The 19,959-nt window shown below is 35.5% G+C and overlaps 1 protein-coding gene and 3 non-coding genes across 5 annotated transcripts in view; all 4 read left to right on the forward strand.

Moving 5' to 3' along the window:
• The window catches only part of LOC118276800 (glycine, alanine and asparagine-rich protein-like), a 30,316-nt gene that overhangs the window by 4,580 nt on the left and 5,777 nt on the right, over nucleotides 1-19,959 (forward strand). The window contains exon 4 of one of the 2 annotated variants that reach the window (XM_050698549.1): nucleotides 7,477-7,685. The exons of the other annotated variant lie outside the window; for it this stretch is intronic. Coding sequence (XP_050554506.1) covers nucleotides 7,477-7,583 — 107 coding nt within the window. The 3' untranslated portion in view covers nucleotides 7,584-7,685. Of the gene's footprint in view, nucleotides 1-7,476; nucleotides 7,686-19,959 lie in introns of those variants that run through there. 2 annotated transcript variants of the gene reach the window in all.
• Nucleotides 84-156, forward strand: Trnaf-gaa (transfer RNA phenylalanine (anticodon GAA)). The gene has a single exon. It is a non-coding gene; the product is annotated as a tRNA-Phe (tRNA).
• Nucleotides 242-314, forward strand: Trnaf-gaa (transfer RNA phenylalanine (anticodon GAA)). Its single transcript has one exon. It is a non-coding gene; the product is annotated as a tRNA-Phe (tRNA).
• Nucleotides 8,256-8,328, forward strand: Trnaf-gaa (transfer RNA phenylalanine (anticodon GAA)). Its single transcript has one exon. It is a non-coding gene; the product is annotated as a tRNA-Phe (tRNA).

The following is a 19,959-nucleotide window of genomic DNA, read 5'->3' on the forward strand; positions in this document are numbered from 1 at the left end:
TTTTTACTGTATATTTTGTTGTAAATACTATTTAATTGGTTTTATATTTACACATACACTGCAACTTCACCATAGATTAACAAGCCGAAATAGCTCAGTTGGGAGAGCGTTAGACTGAAGATCTAAAGGTCCCTGGTTCGATCCCGGGTTTCGGCAAATTTTTTACTGTATTTTGTGGTAAATACTATTTTAATTTATTTTACATTCGCATATACACTGCAACTTTACAATACAATAACAAGCCGAAATAGCTCAGTTGGGAGAGCGTTAGACTGAAGATCTAAAGGTCCCTGGTTCGATCCCGGGTTTCGGCAAACTTTTTGGTCCCTAACATATAAACTTTTGTTGCATTTGTGGTACTAGTAGCTTTATCTAATAGTACATTCCTGTTACCATCGTTCCTAGAGGGTCTAGTCTGAGTTTGTTTTACGTTTAGCGAGATCGAAATGTTACTGTACTTTAAACTCCGATTAGTCGATTCATTGGAATTGACCATTGAGAGTGATGAACGTCTTAAACGTGGCGATCTTCTTAAGTTTGTTGGTACGGATTTAGTGAAAGAAAATACCAGTAGGTATATAGTATTGGTTTGTTAGGTTTGTCCCTTTAGAATGAATGTACAGAATCTTTTTCTGATACGCATAGTAAATATTTGAAGGAAATAATAATACACTTAAAAGATACGTATTAATTATTAAATATATTTTCACAAAAATCTGAATAATATTTCTTTAAATAAAATTAGGCCTAAAACTATAGGTATAAAATATATTAACGAAAATTCGTTGACACACAATTAAACTAGAAAGAAAACCAAAAAAAAAAACAAATGTCTCATCCATAGTTTGGCTTATTTCCCAAATCCTATGGAACCGGCGCTAGATGAAGCTGCTGATCCGCCACCACCAAAGCTGATAGATCCGCTTCTGGAGTAACTTATGGATGCTCCAGGGAAACGTCGTCGCCCTCCAAAACCTCCATAGGGTCTGCCAAAGCCTCTCCTATAGCCAAATTGAGGAGAAGGCGCTGGCACTGGTGCAGGGTTTGGTGCCGGATTTGGTGCAGCATCTGAAATGAAAATGAAAGTAAGTGTTTTTGTAGTCATAATTTAATAGTTGTGGTTAATTGTAGTGTGCAACGTAGATACCATATTGATGAGATTTATTGTAAAAAAAAACTAATTGTATGACAAGGGCTGTAAATATGAGTTATACGATCGAAAGCCATTACAAGCTGGTCAAGTTAAATATGTTTTGAATCTGAATCGAAATAAATAGTACAAATTTTTTTAAGGGGGAAAATCATCCAAAGACCTCTTCGTCGCCCTGGGCGAGGCGAGAGGGAATGTCAGACTTTTACTACCTAAAAGCCATCCCTACTCCTGCTTTTTGAGCCGGAGCCCTGGTAATCCCATTAAGTAGTCCGCAGCTCCGGATCAGGCATCAAATCTGCTGGGGGTGCAGAAAAAGGACCATTGCCTTGGACTAGTTTGTCCAGTTAGCATGAACTGGTTTGTATATTTATATATGAAAGCACTATTTTGAAACTTTCCACCATATCGTCAAGCCTTTTATCCCCGAAGGGATAGGCAGAGGTGTGCATTATGGCTCGTAATACTACTATACAATGTACACCCACTTTTCATCATGTGTGTTATAATTGCTGGGCTTTCGATTCCTGGGTCTTGCAAAGTATTACTGAGCTTTTTTCGGTTTCATTAAAACTTTATTCATTTATACAGATTTTTTTATAGGTAAACACACAATATTAAAGAAAAGTAGCATGTAATCAGTTCATTAAAATAAAAATAAACAAACCTGCGTCAATACAGACGAACACTAATAGGGCAATCGCACACAGTAATAAACGAGCCATTGTAAAAATAATTAATTAATCGTTAGTAATTTCGAGTTCACTACGATCACATATGACTCAATACAAAGATAATCAGGTACTGGCATAATTCCGTGATGGACCAAATATATATGTCTATTGGATGCAATCATTGAACCACTCAAGTCAAACACTAGTCATAACTTTAGCACGTACCTTGTTATTTTGGCAGGCTTACACGTAAGAAATTCCTACAAGTATGTTATTCTTCTTTAAAAAACTTTATCTTCATTACGCAATATTAATTCGGTTCCCTTGCAGATGACAATTAATTTTTCACTCTGTTCCGTCGTCTTACAGCATATTATTGGATGACGTTTTTTAAGTAAATAGACTAAAGTTTTTATTTGTATTTGTGTTCCGCCTAACATATTGTTTACATTACTTTAAAACAAGTTCATTCTGTTATTAGATATTAACTAAGTCAATACATTTTATTTTATACGTAAGACTATGCAAAATCGAGAACAGTAGCTGGATTCTGGAATAACCTACAGTGTAACGGTGTTTTGTGGGTCCAATAATAACCAGCAGAAATATGACTTACCTGTTACGTAGGCTCGAAATATATGGATGGGCGATTGAATGTACGTTTATGACACACAGTAAAGATCTCAAGTACCTAATAGCTACACTTTAGGTTGTACTCCAACTGATCATCATACTAATGATATATATAAAGCTGTAGTTTACTACAATTATGTACTTACACCTATTATTGCTGGGTGTTCCATTCAAGTACTACGCCCCCAATAGTGATGTTGCTAAAGTTACCATTTCGTGGAAATGGTACCGTAACTTAATGGTTTAGTCAAAACATGCGGAAAGATTTTTTCAAAACTAAGCACATAATTAACCTTGTCTACGAACTCATATTAAATTATGGTACAAAAAATACAACGGAATCTCTTAAGGAAACCCGTAATAAAATCTTTCTTTAAATCATCGGATGGGTAGCGACTTCCTCGAAACCCAAACCTGTTAGTGGATAATGCAATTAAATAAGTTTAATACAGTGTGTCAATTATACTTTGTAGGGTGTCTAAATACCCTTTGGAAAATAAAAGGCCTAACTGCGTGACGATTATAATACCATACACAGAGTTACTTAATGGTTGCATTAAGAACCACTTGATTACAAAGGCTAGTTAATCCGCTTCAGATATAACTTATCGATTATAAAATAATAAATATTCATCTTTTTCCTTTTGTTTACATGGTCCTGCTAAAGTAGAGCGATAGAGCGTATCATCATGCGAGCGGACAATGCAGTACTAATGAAATGCACAGCACAAAACTGTCATTTCACTGAATACACTTACATCAACGTACTGTATGTAATAAAAGCAACTCTGCCTGCAGAAATTAGCCTAATTTATCCTAGCTCCTAAATTTCGGATGAAACAAGGACAAACTAGTTTTACTTGAATCTGGGTTTGACTATGGAGATACATATATATATAGAGTCGTAATCATGCTAAAACGCCGCTGATTGTCAAAAGGATGTGCTAGGTGCATCTTCTATACAGGAAAACATCCTAGTGTGGGGCAACGTTTTAAAAAAGATATGTAATTCAATTCAAACAAACAAAACTAATCTTTCCTCTTCATAATATTAGTAAATATTCCTACTTCTTTCTTGTGCCGTGTTCGAGATTTTTGACTGTTTAGGTTGTCTGTTTTATGTAGAATGCCTCATATAAAAACCGGCCAAGTGCGAGTCGGACTCGCCCATGTAGGGTTCCGTAGCAGCAAGTACATAATATAAAAGTTATAAAATAACATGGTTATACATAGTGTTTGTATGAACCATAAAGTATAAGTATACTTGCAGTTTATGAAACTTTATTATTTCTTAAAAACTAATAATGATGATAGAAAGTTTCCATTGAAATCTACATTTATGTTTTTCTAGATTTTTCCCTAAGTTTTGAAAAGTTAGAGGGAAATATTAGTGTCCCCGTATTTTTTCACTTTGGCAGCGTCTATCTTTCAAACAATAGATTTTGACGAAAAATGCTTTTAGGAACTTTAATGTCTGTTTTAAAGTCCTATCCTCATCACGGATAGGGTTTTGCGTCAGTTCCATGTATAGAGTGCCCCCCTTCAATTATAAAATTCATTATTTTTTTCAAAATTTGAATAGTGGTTACCAAAATACATCATCCTACAAAGTTTCAACTATGGAGACCCAACAGTTTCGGATATAAATGGTTGTGACATTCGGGGGTTCATAACGGTTTTTTGCCATTTGGCTACGGAACCCTAAGAAGTAGATTGAACTTCACCCGTTCGGATTTATTGATTGATTTTTATTTTTGTCTCCAATATTGCAGAATGTAAAACCCAGTTGTGTCAAATACTTTTCCTCCTTATTTCTTAAGATTGTTTTTTATATTTTTTTACGTTTATGTGTTATAACATATATAAAAGGATATGAATTTTGTGTGAACATTAGTATTGCATTGTCCTCTCACAAGATGGCACGCTCTGTTGCTCTACTGTTATTAGTGTGTTCGTTGATCGTATCAACTTTCGCAGCACCGACTTTGTTTCGTAAATTACATCAACGTCTACGTTCTCATCATCAACAACCATTTCCAATACTTCAACAACCATTTCCAATACTTCATCAACAATCATATCAACAACCATATCAACAACCATATCTATATCAACAACCATATCCACACCATCAACCATATCCACATCAGCACCCATATCCACATAATCATGTTCATAATGAACATCATAATATTCCGCGTCCCTGTAATTATTGTGGAGGTAAATATTTTCTATTTATACAATCACTAAGGTCTTTCATGGCATCTGTATCTATAGATATATCTATATACTAATAATAAAACAGTAAACAATATTATTGTAAAAAATCATAAACATAGTGTAACAGTAATACAGTCAGTTTTGAAATATATAAAAATCTGTTTGTACATTTGTCTATTTGCTCAGGCTAGTCGTCGGAACTAACGAAAGGACTAGAATGAAATTAGCTAATTTACTTGGGCAACATATGGGGTATAATTTGTTTAGAAAATTGAAACAAAAATGTTCTGTTGATGATGATGATGATGTAGTGCTCATTTGTCTTCCATTTCAGTTCCAGCTCGACCTGCACCCACCGTATCACCTGTTGCTGCCACGACTGTTCCGCCGCCTACTGTATCGAGCACTGCTGCCACGACTGTTCCGCCGCCTACCGTATCAAGCACTGCTGCCACGACTGTACCGGCGCCTACCGTATCAAGCACTGCTGCCACGACTGTACCGGCGCCCACAGTATCAAGTACTGCTGCCACGACTGTGCCGGCACCCACAGAAAAAAGCAGCGCTGCCACGACTGTACCGACGCCCACAGGCTCTGCTAGTAACAATAATGTTGCACAACAAAACAATATTGGCAATGGAGGAAAATCCAACGGAACTGGCAATGCTGGAAATGGTGGCAAATTCGATAACCTTAATATTGGAGGTAGGAAGTAAACAGTACTCACAAACGTCAACAAAAGAAGCGTAGGTGCCCGTAGACGAGAACTATTTAATACATGTGACTAGTAAACTTTTGTTTCGTTTCTTTTGACATCGGTCAGTAAATACAATATCAATATTTACCGACTTCAAAAAAGGAGGAGGTACTGCGTTCAGTTTAAATAATAGCAATATCTAAACTACCTTTTTTCGATTTTTGATAGTTCTCAGTGACTGCACAGAGTCATGATCCTGGGTATGCGGTTACAGGCATACAGGTCTACTAACACAGCCATTATAGCGAAATGAGAAAGTTAATCTTGCCCTTGACAGTTAAAGAGTATTGGGAAATTGACTGCATTATTGGTAACAGCAGTCATTGGTAATTACCGTAAAAGTGAGGATAGGAAAATAATCTAAATATTCAGTAACCCTTTCTAATTCATTTAAAATACAATTATTATAGTAACCTGCATACATTTTTGGTTTAAGTGAAGCTGTGGCGACACTCTGACAAGTGACAAGTGACAGATGACAGAACTCGCACATGGACTATCGACGAGCAAATCAACGGATGACGTCACAAATATCCTGCATCGCACATATGAAGTTTACATGCGAAATAACACGGATAGAAAATCCCAACGAATAACAGTTGGGCAGGAAGCCCGCCAGGCTGATCACCTCGCCTGGTCGGAGGATCCTCCTTTTCTTAGGGAACTTTACTCTCTCTTCCCTAAAAGGCTTTTATTTCTCGAATTCAAGTTTGTTTTTTGTATTGTGGTTCTAATGTAAAGTCGAGTTAGAGTAACGATGAATAAGTATGGATTATTGTATTTATTTAATATAGTGTATAATAAGTAGACAATAAATAGATAATGAACAGCATGTTCATCTACATCCAATGATAGATTAACAGAAACTTCTGATAGTAGTTAGTTCTCAAGTGTTTCAATTTTAATTAAATCAATATAATCGTTCACTTCATGTGTTTCATTTACCCGTTTCAGTCATACAGTAGGCTTATTCACTATTACTAGTGGTCGCCTAGTGGTCGAAATTCGACCATATACGATTTAATTTACAATGCCACTTAACATACGTTCAAGGATAATTTTTATTTAACGAATTGCTATTAGTTTTGTAAAATTCAAATTAATATATTCCGGCGCATCATGAACAGGAAAACTCTATTCATATGAGACGTGAGAATATCATCGCAATGTCTGTCGATTTTGACGTTTTGTCAAATACGATCAGATCCTATGCATGGTAGTGTGTGTAATGTTTTATTTATTGATTTAATGTACTTTATAAGCATTATTTTTGAAAAATATTAGCGTTCTGCACTTCCACACATAAACTATAAGTGTACCAAATTTTATGCTCCTACGTCCGCGCAATTTTTGTAAAAAGGTGTCTAAAGTTTTTGCATCACGTATTAATATATAGATATGGGACTCATAACTTAACTGACAAATAGTGGATATTACATTTAATATACACCTCTGTCTGTCTATGGTTGAACTAGCAGTTCCTACGCTCCCACTCCCGCTGCCCGACTCCTGTCAGCCATGGCACGTAATGTTTTATAGCGATTATCGTTATAGAGAATCTATCCAGCCCAAAAAAACCAAAACCAGTTAAGCAAACAGAATTTATAATATAACTAGTTCCTAACTGAGACTTCACTTAACACCTTTTACCAAATTTCAGTCAAATATATTCGGTAGTTTTGGACGAATGTTCATGCTAAGCCGGTAAACGAGCAACCGAATCACCTGATGATAAGCAATCGCCGCCGTCCATGGATACTTAAAACACCAGAGACGTTACTAGAGGAGTAATTGGGCCTCCGATAACCTCACTCACACAACGCAAGCGTTGTTTCACGTCGGTTTTTTGTGAGGCCGTGGTATCACTTCAATCGAGCCGGCCCATTCGTGCCGAAGCATGGCTCTGCCACACATACCACTTCAGATTAGACAGAGGATTGCTGTTCTGCAGGTAATGATGTATCACCTTCCATTTCAGGTGGAGGGGGCAATAGTGGCGCTGTGCCCATAGACGTCTGCACTCAAAATAACATTTTTAATATTGGTAATGGAGAAAACGGCTATGGGAGTAACAACGGTGGAAATGGTGGCAACTTTACCAACATCACTATTGGGGGCGTAGGACTTGAATGGCACACCCAGCAGTGAAAGGCGTAGCACCTGTATAATATAATTGTATAATATAGTAGTAATATAATGTTACTTATTTGTTGAATAATATCGTATCAAAAATATATATGTTAAACAAGAGTCATGTCTTAATTCATTGATATACATACATTAAATGTTGACTTCAGCATCAAGAGATGTGGTATCTACATACATGCGTGACAAATTCAATGGTAGTTGTAATTAGTTCTAACAACTTGCTATGCATATATTTTTACGACATAGTTTAAATATAAGGTAGGCAGAATTGCACGTGTCGTAATACTGCTATGCAATATACACCTAGTTTTCACCATTTGTGTTACAATATGATTATATAATAATGTGGCAGGATCGGGAACTCTGAACTTTAAGTGTTTTAAGGTTAGGTATGCCGCCTATGGTTATAATTGCAAACATTTTACAATTAAACTTTTGTTTAATTCTTGATACTGCACTCTTTAATTGATTTCATTAGCCAATATCTGATACTCACCCCACCGTTCACGGTCAGATAAAATAAGGGTTGAAATACCAAAATAATGGTTAGTTAAAACTTATTCGTTTACGTTCCCCCTAAATTGTTGTACCGTACGTAATAAATAAACAGCTCCATACCATTTTCTACAAGAAAGTCTAGGCAAGAACGTCAGTTTTAGAATACCGCATACCGCCGAAATAGCTCAGTTGGGAGAGCGTTAGACTGAAGATCTAAAGGTCCCTGGTTCGATCCCGGGTTTCGGCAATTTTTTTACGGTATATATTTTGTGGTAAATACTATTTAATTGATTTTATATTTACACATACACTGCAACTTTACTATAGACTAACAAGCCGAAATAGCTCAGTTGGGAGAGCGTTAGACTAAAGATCTAAAGGTCCCTGGTTCGATTAATTATTGTAATAATGTAGTCTTCCTTGTTTTATGAACTATCCGACACAAAATATTTATTCAATTCTTTGGAATTTGTGGCGATTATCATAGCCACATATGATCGTACCCAGAGGGTCTAGAGTTTGTTTTACGTTTAGTGAGATCGAAAGGTTACTGTACTTTAAACTTTGATTGGTTGATTCATTGGAGCTGACCATTCAGAGCGATGAATGTTATATACGTGGCGTACATGTTAAGCGTTGGTTGGTACGGATTTGAAAGAAAAATATCAGTAGGTATATAATATTGGTTTGTTAGCTTTGTCCCTTTCGAATAAATATACAGAACCTTTTTCTGATATGCATAGTAAAGATGTTTATTCATGTATCATGGTTATACTGTCTAGGTTCTCTATATATCTCGAAGACCAATATCTCGATATACAAGCTATTTAAAGGAAATAATAATACACTCGAAATATACTCATAAAATATATTTTCACTAAAATCTGAATAATATTTCTTTAAATAAAATTAGGCCTAAAACTATAGGTATAAAACATATTAACGAAAATTCGTTGACACACAATTAAACTAGATAGAAAACAAAAAAAAAAAGAAACAAAAGTATCATCCACAGTTCGGCTTATTTCCCAAATCCTATGGAACCGGCGCTAGATGAAGCTGCTGATCCGCCACCACCAAAGCTGATAGATCCACTTCTGGAGTAACTTATGGAAGCTCCAGGGAAACGTCGTCGCCCTCCAAAACCTCCATAGGGTCTGCCAAATCCTCTCCTATAGCCAAATTGAGGAGAAGGCGCTGGCGCTGGTGCAGGGTTTGGTGCCGGATTTGGTGCAGCATCTGAAATGAAAATGAAGAGTTATACAAGCTGGTTAAATTAAATGTGTTTTGAAATATTTTTTTAAAGGGGGAAAATCATCAAAAGACCTCTTCATCGCCCTGGGTGAGGCGAGAGGGAGTGTCAGACTTTTACTAAATAAAAGCCACTCCTGCTTAAAAGCCCCGGTAAACCCGCTAGGTAATCCAGCTCTGGATCCTACTGATCCAGAGCTGTGGACTATTGTGTGGCTACTCCGGTTCTCGAATGCGAAGTTTCGTTTAATCTTCGGCCGTAGGTTTTATTGATTTACTAATGAAATTACTTAAAATAACGTTTTATTTTTATATCAAACAAAATCTATTTATTTATCTTTATTTCATTCGTTCATTTTTGTTCATTTTTTTGAGCGGGGAAAATCATCCGATGACTTCTCACCTTGGGTGAGGCGAGAGGGAATATCAGACTTTTACTAATTAAAAACCATCCCTACTCCTGCTTTTCGAGCCGGAGCCCCGGTAAACCCGCTAGGTAGTCCGCAGCTCCAGATCAGACATCAGCTCTGGTGGGCCCCATTACTTCAAATCTTGGTTGCAGAAAAAGCCAAAGACCATTGCCTTGGACTAGTTGTACCTTAGCATGAACTGGTTTGTATATTTATATATGAAAGCACTATTTTGAAACTTTCCTCCGTATTGTCACGCCTTTTTTCTCCGAAGGGATAGGCATAGGTGCACCTCGTAATACCACTGTACAATGTACACCCACTTTTCAGCATTTGTGTTATTAATCTCACGTAAATAGGGGATGAGTCTATTGACATATATCGGGCATAATTGCAGACTCCGTGCTAGTCGTACTCGAACCGACAAAAGCCCAGTAATACCTACTTCATAATGCCTCGTTAGTATAGTGGTTGCAAGTGCGATTGCTGGGCTTTCGATTCCTGGGTCTTGCAAAGTATTACTGAGCTTTTTTCGGTTTCATTAAAACTTTATTCATTTATACAGATTTTTTTATAGGTAAACACACAATATTAAAGAAAAGTAGCATGTAATCAGTTCATTAAAATGAAAATAAACAAACCTGCTTCAATACAGACGAACACTAGTAGGGCAATCGCGCACAGTAATAAACGAGCCATTATAAAAATAATTAATTAATCGTTACTAATTTCGAGTTCACTACGATCACATATGACTCAATACAAAGATAATCAGGTACTGGCATAATTCCGTGATGGACCAAATATATATGTCTATTGGATGCAATCATTGAACCACTCAAGTCAAACACTAGTCATAACTTTAGCACGTACCTTGTTATTTTGGCAGGATTACACGCAGGAAATTCCTACAAGTATGTTATTCTTCTTTAAAAAACTTTATCTTCATTACGTAATATTAATTCGGTTCCCTTGCAGATGACAATTAATTTTTCACTCTGTTCCATCGTCTTACAGCATATTATCGGATGACGTTTTTTAAGTAAATAGACTAAAGTTTTTATTTGTATTTGTGTTCCGCCTAACATATTGTTTACATTACTTTAAAACAAGTTCATTCTGTTATTAGATATTAACTAAGTCAATACATTTTATTTTATACGTAAGACTATGCAAAATCGAGAACAGTAGCTGGATTCTGGAATAACCTACAGTGTAACGGTATTTTGTGGGTCCAATAATAAAACCAGCAAAAAAAAAATTCATTTACCTGTTACGTAGGCTCGAAATATATGGATGGGCGATTGAATGTACGTTTATGACACACAGTAAAGATCTCAAGTACCTAATAGCTACACTTTAGGTTGTACTCCAACTGATCATCATACTAATGATATATATAAAGCTGTAGTTTACTACAATTATGTACTTACACCTATTATTGCTGGGTGTTCCATTCAAGTACTACGCCCCCAATAGTGATGTTGCTAAAGTTACCATTTCGTGGAAATGGTACCGTAACTTAATGGTTTAGTCAAAACATGCGGAAAGATTTTTTCAAAACTAAGCACATAATAAACCTTGTCTACGAACTCATATTAAATGATGGTACAAAAAATACAACGGAATCTCTTAAGGAAATCCGTATTAAAACCTTTCTTTAAATCATCGGATGGGTAGCGACTTCCTCGAAACCCAAACCTGTTAGTGGATAATGCCATTAAATAAGTTTAATACAGTGTGTCAATTATACTTTGTAGGGTGTCTAAATACCCTTTGGAAAATAAAACGCCTAACTGCGTGACGATTATAATACCATACACAGAGTTACTTAATGGTTGCATTAAGAACCACTTGATTACAAAGGCTAGTTAATCCGCTTCAGATATAACTTATCGATTATAAAATAATAAATATTCATCTTTTTCCTTTTGTTTACATGGTCCTGCCAAAGTAGAGCAATAGAGCGTATCATCATGCGAGCGGACAATGCAGTACTAATGAAATGCACAACACAAAACTGTCATTTCACTGAATACACTTACATCAACGTACTGTATGTAATAAAAGCAACTCTGCCTGCAGAAATTAGCCTAATTTATCCTAGCTCCTAAATTTCGGATGATACAAGGACAAACTAGTTTTACTTGAATCTGGGTTTGACTATGGAGATACATATATATATAGAGTCGTAATCATGTTAAAACGCCGCTGATTGTCAAAAGGATGTGCTAGGTGCATCTTCTATACAGGAGAACATCCTAGTGTGGGGCAACGTTTTAAAAAAGACATGTAATTCAATTCAAACAAACAAAACTAATCTTTCCTCTTCATAATATTAGTAAATATTCCTACTTCTTTCTTGTGCCGTGTTCGAGATTTTTGACCGTTTAGGTTGTCTGTTTTATGTGGAATGCCTCATATTGAATGATTTTAGTCTAGTTTATTTAATGGGTCCCGACTGTTACACTCAATTATGCTTCGCATAAGATTATTATTTTTTGTGGTAATAGCATTGCTATCTACACTTTTAGACTAAGCTTGTTTTTACTTTTCAGTTTTTATTTAAAGTGTTTTTTATGCAGTCGGGTTTTTTAATTTTTTTAATTTATTTATTTTTATTGAATACTTTTTAGTTAGTTATAATACGGCTATGTGTTTCTCAAGATTTCACCCGCGACACGAGAGAACTACTTCCAATACCAAGATAATAAAAAAGATTTTGTAATATCAATATATTTTTTATTGTGAGGGGTTTTTGTCCGTAATAGTATTAATTCTTATCCTTTTAAATAGTCTATTAATTTTCTACATTAAATGAAGATAAAATTTGCTCTTTACACTGTTTCACAATTTCTACTAACTAAGACGAATCCAACGATGCCCTGATTGTCGAAATCCATCAAGCCGTTTCGAAGAAATGAGGTAATAAAGAATATTATGCTCATACATACAAGATACGCGCGAAAAACATAACCCTTCCTTGGCAGTCGGGTAAAAACCGGCCAAGTGCGAGTCGGACTTGCCCATGAAGGGTTCCGTAGCAGCAACTACATAATATAAAAGTTATAAAATAGCATGGTTTTACATAGGAGAGAGGGCGCTACTATGCGTAAACAAACATCTGCTCCGTGTATTTTAAAGTTTAAAAATAGTTAAAGTGAGTAAATAATTACAAAAAGTTACTAAAGTAGTAACAATTCGTCAACTACAGTGACTAAAGTTGAAGTGCACAAATTTTGGAGAAGTTCTATGATTTTTTCTTCAAATATCAGTGTCAAAAGTTTAACGAACAAAAATTCAAAAAGTTATCGGCTGCCCATCAAGGAGAGTTAAAACATCGTCGTGGCATTTGGAAGCAGCGTGTGAAAAAAAACCTTAATTAAGGTACGAAAAATTTATTATTAAAATGACAATGCCAGATCCTGCCCCACTCAATTTCATAAATGTACAAGAAATGTAAATTAATCAAAATTTATGCAATGAAAATAGGACCCTTGGTTACTTAATAATTATTCTGATAAAGTTGCGGATAAAAAGTAGGAAATAAAAAGAATTTAAAAAACCCAAAGGCCTATTTTCTGTTCCTATGGCGACCATCTGCGTTTCTTAGTACGCATACACGAGGAAGAAAACGAGTTATTCAATAAAAAAAGATTTATTAATGTAACGTGTACGGATTTTAATATGAATTTGGTTTTAATACGTATGTATTAAAACCGAATTCATTCATTTTTTTATAATATATATTATAATGAATGCATATTCTAATTATTATTTCGTGTTTGAACGTTAGTGATTAAATGTAACGAAACGTCATTGGCGTGCGTGCGCCAGTTATGTCCAAAAAGTCATTATTTGACTGACATTCGCTCTGTCTGTTCTGTTTACATTGTTGTTTCGTTATGACTATGAATTAAAAGTAGGATTACTAAAGGTGATATTGGTGATAACATTCCTGCCTTTCATAGCTAAACACCCTATGATAGCATTGTAATAATATAAAGCACTTAATTTAATTATTTCTACCATTATAACTGCAATTAACCTAAACTGGTACTTAACCTAAAAGTGGTATTATTTTCTTAGATTTACATAAAAACCGCAACTTCTAAAGGCTTTTAAACATGTTTTTAGTTATCACTAATAAAGCAGCAATAGAATGCTACATTTGGCATGCCTGTACAATATAGTTTTTTGGTGGGGCAAAGCTCTATAGAGATTCTGGCATTGTCATTTACATAACTAACTATCATAAATTCATAATAAACGAAAACCTGTTCGTCATCCTGACAAATTACTGAGAACAGCGTAGCGTATCCACTAGATGGCAGCACCAGTAACGAAATTACCCAAAATGGATAAAAAATGCGCAGGTTGTACATAAAATCTCTCAATAAGCGAATATCTCACCTGTACATTATGTAAATACAAATATGATCTCGAGTGTGCAAACATTCCCAGAGACTATTTTAAGACGGCAATCACTAAAAACCAGAAAATAACTTGGAAATGCCAAGACTGCCGCTGCAAAATGCCAAAAATGGGAAATTCGAACTCTCCAATACGCTCACAGATTTCTATTCACAACGAGCAAATAACATCTCCCGGTGAATCAGGCAACGTCACACTGAGAAAAAAAACTTCTCACCCCAGCAATGATTCAACCTACTCTGATGACCTTAGTTTACTGGGAGATACACTCCACCCAGAAGAAAACAAGTCCACAATGAATACTGATACACATTCGGAAAACTTACTACAAAGTTTGAGTCAAATGATCATAACGCGTCTAAAGGAAAACAACGAAGCAATAATTTCTGAACTACGAAGCACTATACAAATAGAAATTAACAAAGTTATTGCCAAACTCACAGAAGATTTTGAGCAAAAAACAAATTACCTATCAAAAGAAAATGATAAAAGAAAACTGGAATTGGAAAAAGTTAACACCAAAATAGAAGGCTTAATAAAAGAAAATGAGAAACTCAAAAAAGAAATATCTGAAATAAAAGCAAAATCCGTCACCACAGCTACTAAATGCACAGAGAGCAATTCAAAGAAGATAGTCCTATATGGCTTATCAGAATATTCGAAAGAATCAGAAGTAGATTTGCATGATAGAATAATTGAAACATTCCAAAACATATTGCATGTGGACTTAACGGTGTATATAGAAAATATGTATAGATTAGGAAGAAATACTACCATTACTCGACCACTGGTAGTAGAATTACTAAGCAAGAGAATGGCGAAGTACTTAATCAAAAATAGCCCTTGCCTTCAAGGCACAAGACTATCCATATCAGAATTTCTAGATGAAGATGCACGTAAACAAAGGCAACTCCTGCGAGAAGAAATGTTGAAAGCACGACAGCAAGGCCTACATTCAGTAATTCGTAACAATCAATTATACGTAGAGGGAAAACTAATTGTGGCGACACATTGACAAGTGACAGATGACAGATGACAGAAGTCGCACATAGACTATCGACGAGCAAATCAATGGATGACGTCACAAATATCCTGCATCGCACATATTAAGTTTGCATGCGAATTAACACGGATAGAAAATCCCAACGAACAACAGTTGGGCAGAAAGCCCGCCAGGCATGATCACCTCGCCTGGTCGGAGGATCCTCCTTTTCTTAGGGAACTTTACTCTCTGTTCCCTAAAGTGGTGACCCCCGACGTGATTGAAAGCAACCTTCACGGAGCAGATCAGCACCGTCATCCTTATCGTCATCTCCCTCACCCATCACTTCTCCGCTGAGCGGTAATCAAGTCGCAGCCAACCAGCATCCTCGGCCTCATCAGGGACCACCACACGCTACATCGAAGATATGCAGCCTGGTTCTTCCCTACGGCCTCATCAGCGTCTAGGCACAGCACTCTGCACACGGTCTGAGGACGTCTTCCTCCCGTCAACGCAGACGCCAGCCACTACGCACCTACCCTCGCAGCATCTATTCCCCGACTCACCGTGGGACACTGCGAGCCTCACTACTCCGACTCACTGGAGTATCACCCTGCACCGCTCACCCGACTCACTGGGCATTCAGCGGCACAGTTCCGACTCACTGGAACTAGGGACATTCTACACTGGCTCTGGCACCGCTCATCTCAAGCATCGACAGCCGTCTCAACAGGATCGACCTCCGGTCTTGGGGGGGAGTGATGTGGCGACACATTGACAAGTGACAGATGACAGATGACAGAAGTCGCACATAGACTATCGACGAGCAAATCAATGGATGACGTCACAAATATCCTGCATCGCACATATTAAGTTTGCATGCGAATTAACACGGATAGAAAATCCCAACGAACAACAGTTGGGCAGAAAGCCCGCCAGGCATGATCACCTCGCCTGGTCGGAGGATCCTCCTTTTCTTAGGGAAATAAAAGAAATAAGACTTACCACCATAACAACGAAACTAATAACACAAATGACAATACATTTATAACCCAAACCCAAAACTACACCCACAGCAATAACCAACACAATGAAACAATAACTAAACCTAACACAAAAAACAACTCCTTTCGAAGCCACAGGACAACGTTTCAACATTCTATTTCAAAACATACAAAGTATATAATATAACAAAAAAGACATATTTGAAGCTTTTATTGAAGAAAACCCAACATTGAATGCAATATGTTTATCAGAAACCTGGCTATCGTGTGAAAAACAAACCATGATACAATTTAGCGGTTACAAAATAGCAACTTCATACTGCCGAAAGAGTCGAGGAGGTGGCAGCGTATGTATCCTGGTCCAAGACCACATAGAATTTATAGAGAGGAATGATATTACAAATATGTCTATAGAATATGTTATTGAATTATGTGCAATTGAATTACCCAAAGAAAATATTTTATTACTAACGATATATTGGAATAAAAAAGAGGAAGATATATTTATAACTCAATTAGAAAAAAATCTAAACTACATAAACAAAAATAAATATTCCAAACTTGATATTATAATTGGCGGAGACTTTAATATAAATGTTTTAGAGAGCAATAGGAAAACTAGTCAATTCTTAGATCTTATGCTAGAGTTCAAACTAACACAACAAATTAAAAAACCCACACGTATTACAAACTACATCTACATGCTTAGATTTAATATTTACAAACTGTAACATAAATAGAATAAATACTGAAATTGGAGAATTTGGTTTATCAGACCATAGCGGAACAATAATACAAATCTCCATATCACACGTAAACACATCACAACCTACTTGGTACGCAAAGAACAGAATATTTAACGACATCAAAATACTAAAATTCAAATCTGCACTAAAAGACATAGACTGGAACAAAATAATATTAGACGACCAAAAAATGAACGACAACTACAAAACATTCAATGACACCCTAACAAATATCCTAAACAAATGCATAAACTTACGTAAAATTAAATTAAAATCAAATTTAAAGAAAAAATGGCTAACTAAAGGTATAAAAACATCCTGCAAAAACAAGAGATTATTGAAAATATTTACGCTCAAAACAAATAACCCTATACTAACACAACACTATAAACAATATGAAAAAATATAAAAAAAATCAATAACAACAGCTAAAAAACAACAGTATATTGAAAAAATAAAAAAATCTAATAACAAAGTCAAAGCAATGTGGAATATTATTAACGAGCGAACCAACAAAACCATAAAAAAAGACAAAATTAACATAAAACTACAAACAAATAATAAAACAACCACAGAGCCAAAGGAAGTAGCTACTATATTTAACAACTTTTTTGCATCGATTGGTGAGGGAAGTCGAGCACGAACTAACGATGAGTCAAAAAGCATACCAGTGACTTCACAAACTGAAAATACAATGTTCCTCACCCCAGTAGACCCTTACGAAATAAATAATATGCTAAAAACACTAAAAAATAAAAAAAGCCACGGCATAGACGAACTTCCACCCTGTCTACTCAGAAAATGCGCCGATGAGCTTACACTACCCTTCTATAAATTGCTTAACCAGTCTTTCGAAGACGGCGTATTTCCAAACCAGCTGAAAATAGCTTTAGTGAAGCCTCTACACAAGAAAAATGTCAAATCAGAGCCTAGTAATTACCGTTCAATAGCTTTATTGCCTACAACTTCAAAGATCTTCGAGAAAGCAATGTGCAATCGCGTGTACACTTTCTGCGAAAAATACGAAATATTTGACGAATGCCAAAACGGCTTTCGAAAAAACCGATCAACGGCGTTAGCAGTTTATAAATTTATACAGGAAGCCCTAAGCATAATAAATAATAATAATTATGCAGTAGGGTTAATGCTTGACATGACCAAAGCTTATGATAAAGTGCAATACGATATTTTATTGCACAGCTGGTAGAAATAGAACACTTCAATAACACTACAAACGAACTTCATAAGTTTCGATCTGACCTAAAGGCGATTACCGCATCAATACCACAGGGTAGTGTTATTGGATGTCTTCTATTTCTTATTTATATCAATGACCTCCCAAAATTTATTGCAGAAACCGGACCTTGCGTTTTATTCGCAGACGACATCTCCATCCTTACCCAATGTCATGACAATGCGAACTTAAACTATACACTTAATGAAATTCTCGGGAAAATAATAACCTGGATGAATGAACACCACCTTGAAATAAACTTGTCCAAAAGACCAAACTCATAACTTTCCATCCTTACCAAAAATCTCCCCTAAATTTACAATTTTCCTTCAATAACCATATAATAGAAACAGTTAATGAATTTAAACTATTAGGAATATCCATAGACAAAAATATAAATTGGAAGTTACACGTAAAAAGCATAAAATATATACGCGTTCCGGGAAGTTAAAAAAACAACAAATTTACAGACTGCTCTGGTTGTGTTTTACGCCTATGCTTATGCATGGCTTAGCTACGGCATCATAATGTGGGGATATAGTACAGATGCCCCAACACTATTCACCGTTCAAAAGAAACTTATCAGTATCCTGGTAAATATACAACAGACAGATAGCTGCAAACCCCATTTTATAGAACAAAATATCCTAACTTTGCCCTGTATCTACATACTAGAAATGTGCAAATTTACTCACAAACACCAAGACTTCTACACCAAACGAGAGAACATACAAACAAGATACACACTAAGACACAACACAAGACTCAACCTACCATCATCCCGCTTAAAAATACACTCTGGTAATATCAGTAAAAATATATAATGTGCTACCAGAAACAATAAAAAATGAGAAAAAGCTCCATTTATTTGTAAATAAATTAAAAAAGTTATTAATAAAAAAGCCTACTATAGTGTCGATGAATACTTAAGTGACAAATCTTTTAAACTAGAAAAATAAAGTCTACAATTTTAATTATATTTAAGTTAATGGAGTTTAAGTAATATGGTAATGTCTACGTTATTAGTTTAAGTTAAATTGTTATAAGTTATTTAAATGTAAAGTCCTCTTATGTTTGTATTTATCTTTTGCTGTGCCCGACAGGGTCCATAATTGTTACCTACCAATTGTTTACCACCTAAGTCTACATTGTGGAATGCAATAAAGAAGAAGGGCACAGGGGAAAAACATGCAATGTCACAAAGACTATAAACTGAGATATTGCTAAATTAATCTATTGATCCTTCAAAAAAGGTACAATAAAGTTTCAAATAGAAGGAAAATATATTTATTTATAAAGAAAATATATTTGTTTCTAATATCGAAAATATGTTTTTAAAAAACCTTTTCATTCTTATGTTTATTGAGTTAGCACAGGAAAATAGATCAAAGTCAGAAAATACAGGCAAATAATATGCAATGTCCATGAAATATTATTATGTATTTATTGTTTAATTATCAATATATTTTATCTGTGAGAAGTATTGCTTAGCTTTTGGTCCACAAAACTTTGACAGGGCCTGGATGTCCATAAATTTTGCCTTTGAAACTGGAAGGCTGTCTTCATAGGATTGATCTGGCAGTACAAACTCACCAGCACTATGTGAGTCATTATGGAATTTCAACTTTTTTTTAGGTGCCATGAGAATAGATCGACACCCGCTAAGTATAAGTATGTATCTGCCAGATACACGAAATGGTTTTTATTGCATTTTTAGCTTCAACGTACCTGTATCTATCCAATAAAAAAATATCAAAAAAATTGTAACAGCCGAACATGGTTTTTTTCAGACGCATAAGTATTTATCTGAATTAGCT

Source organism: Spodoptera frugiperda, chromosome 15 (assembly GCF_023101765.2).
Source record: "Spodoptera frugiperda isolate SF20-4 chromosome 15, AGI-APGP_CSIRO_Sfru_2.0, whole genome shotgun sequence".
In the NCBI taxonomy this organism is placed as follows: Eukaryota; Metazoa; Arthropoda; class Insecta; order Lepidoptera; family Noctuidae; genus Spodoptera; species Spodoptera frugiperda.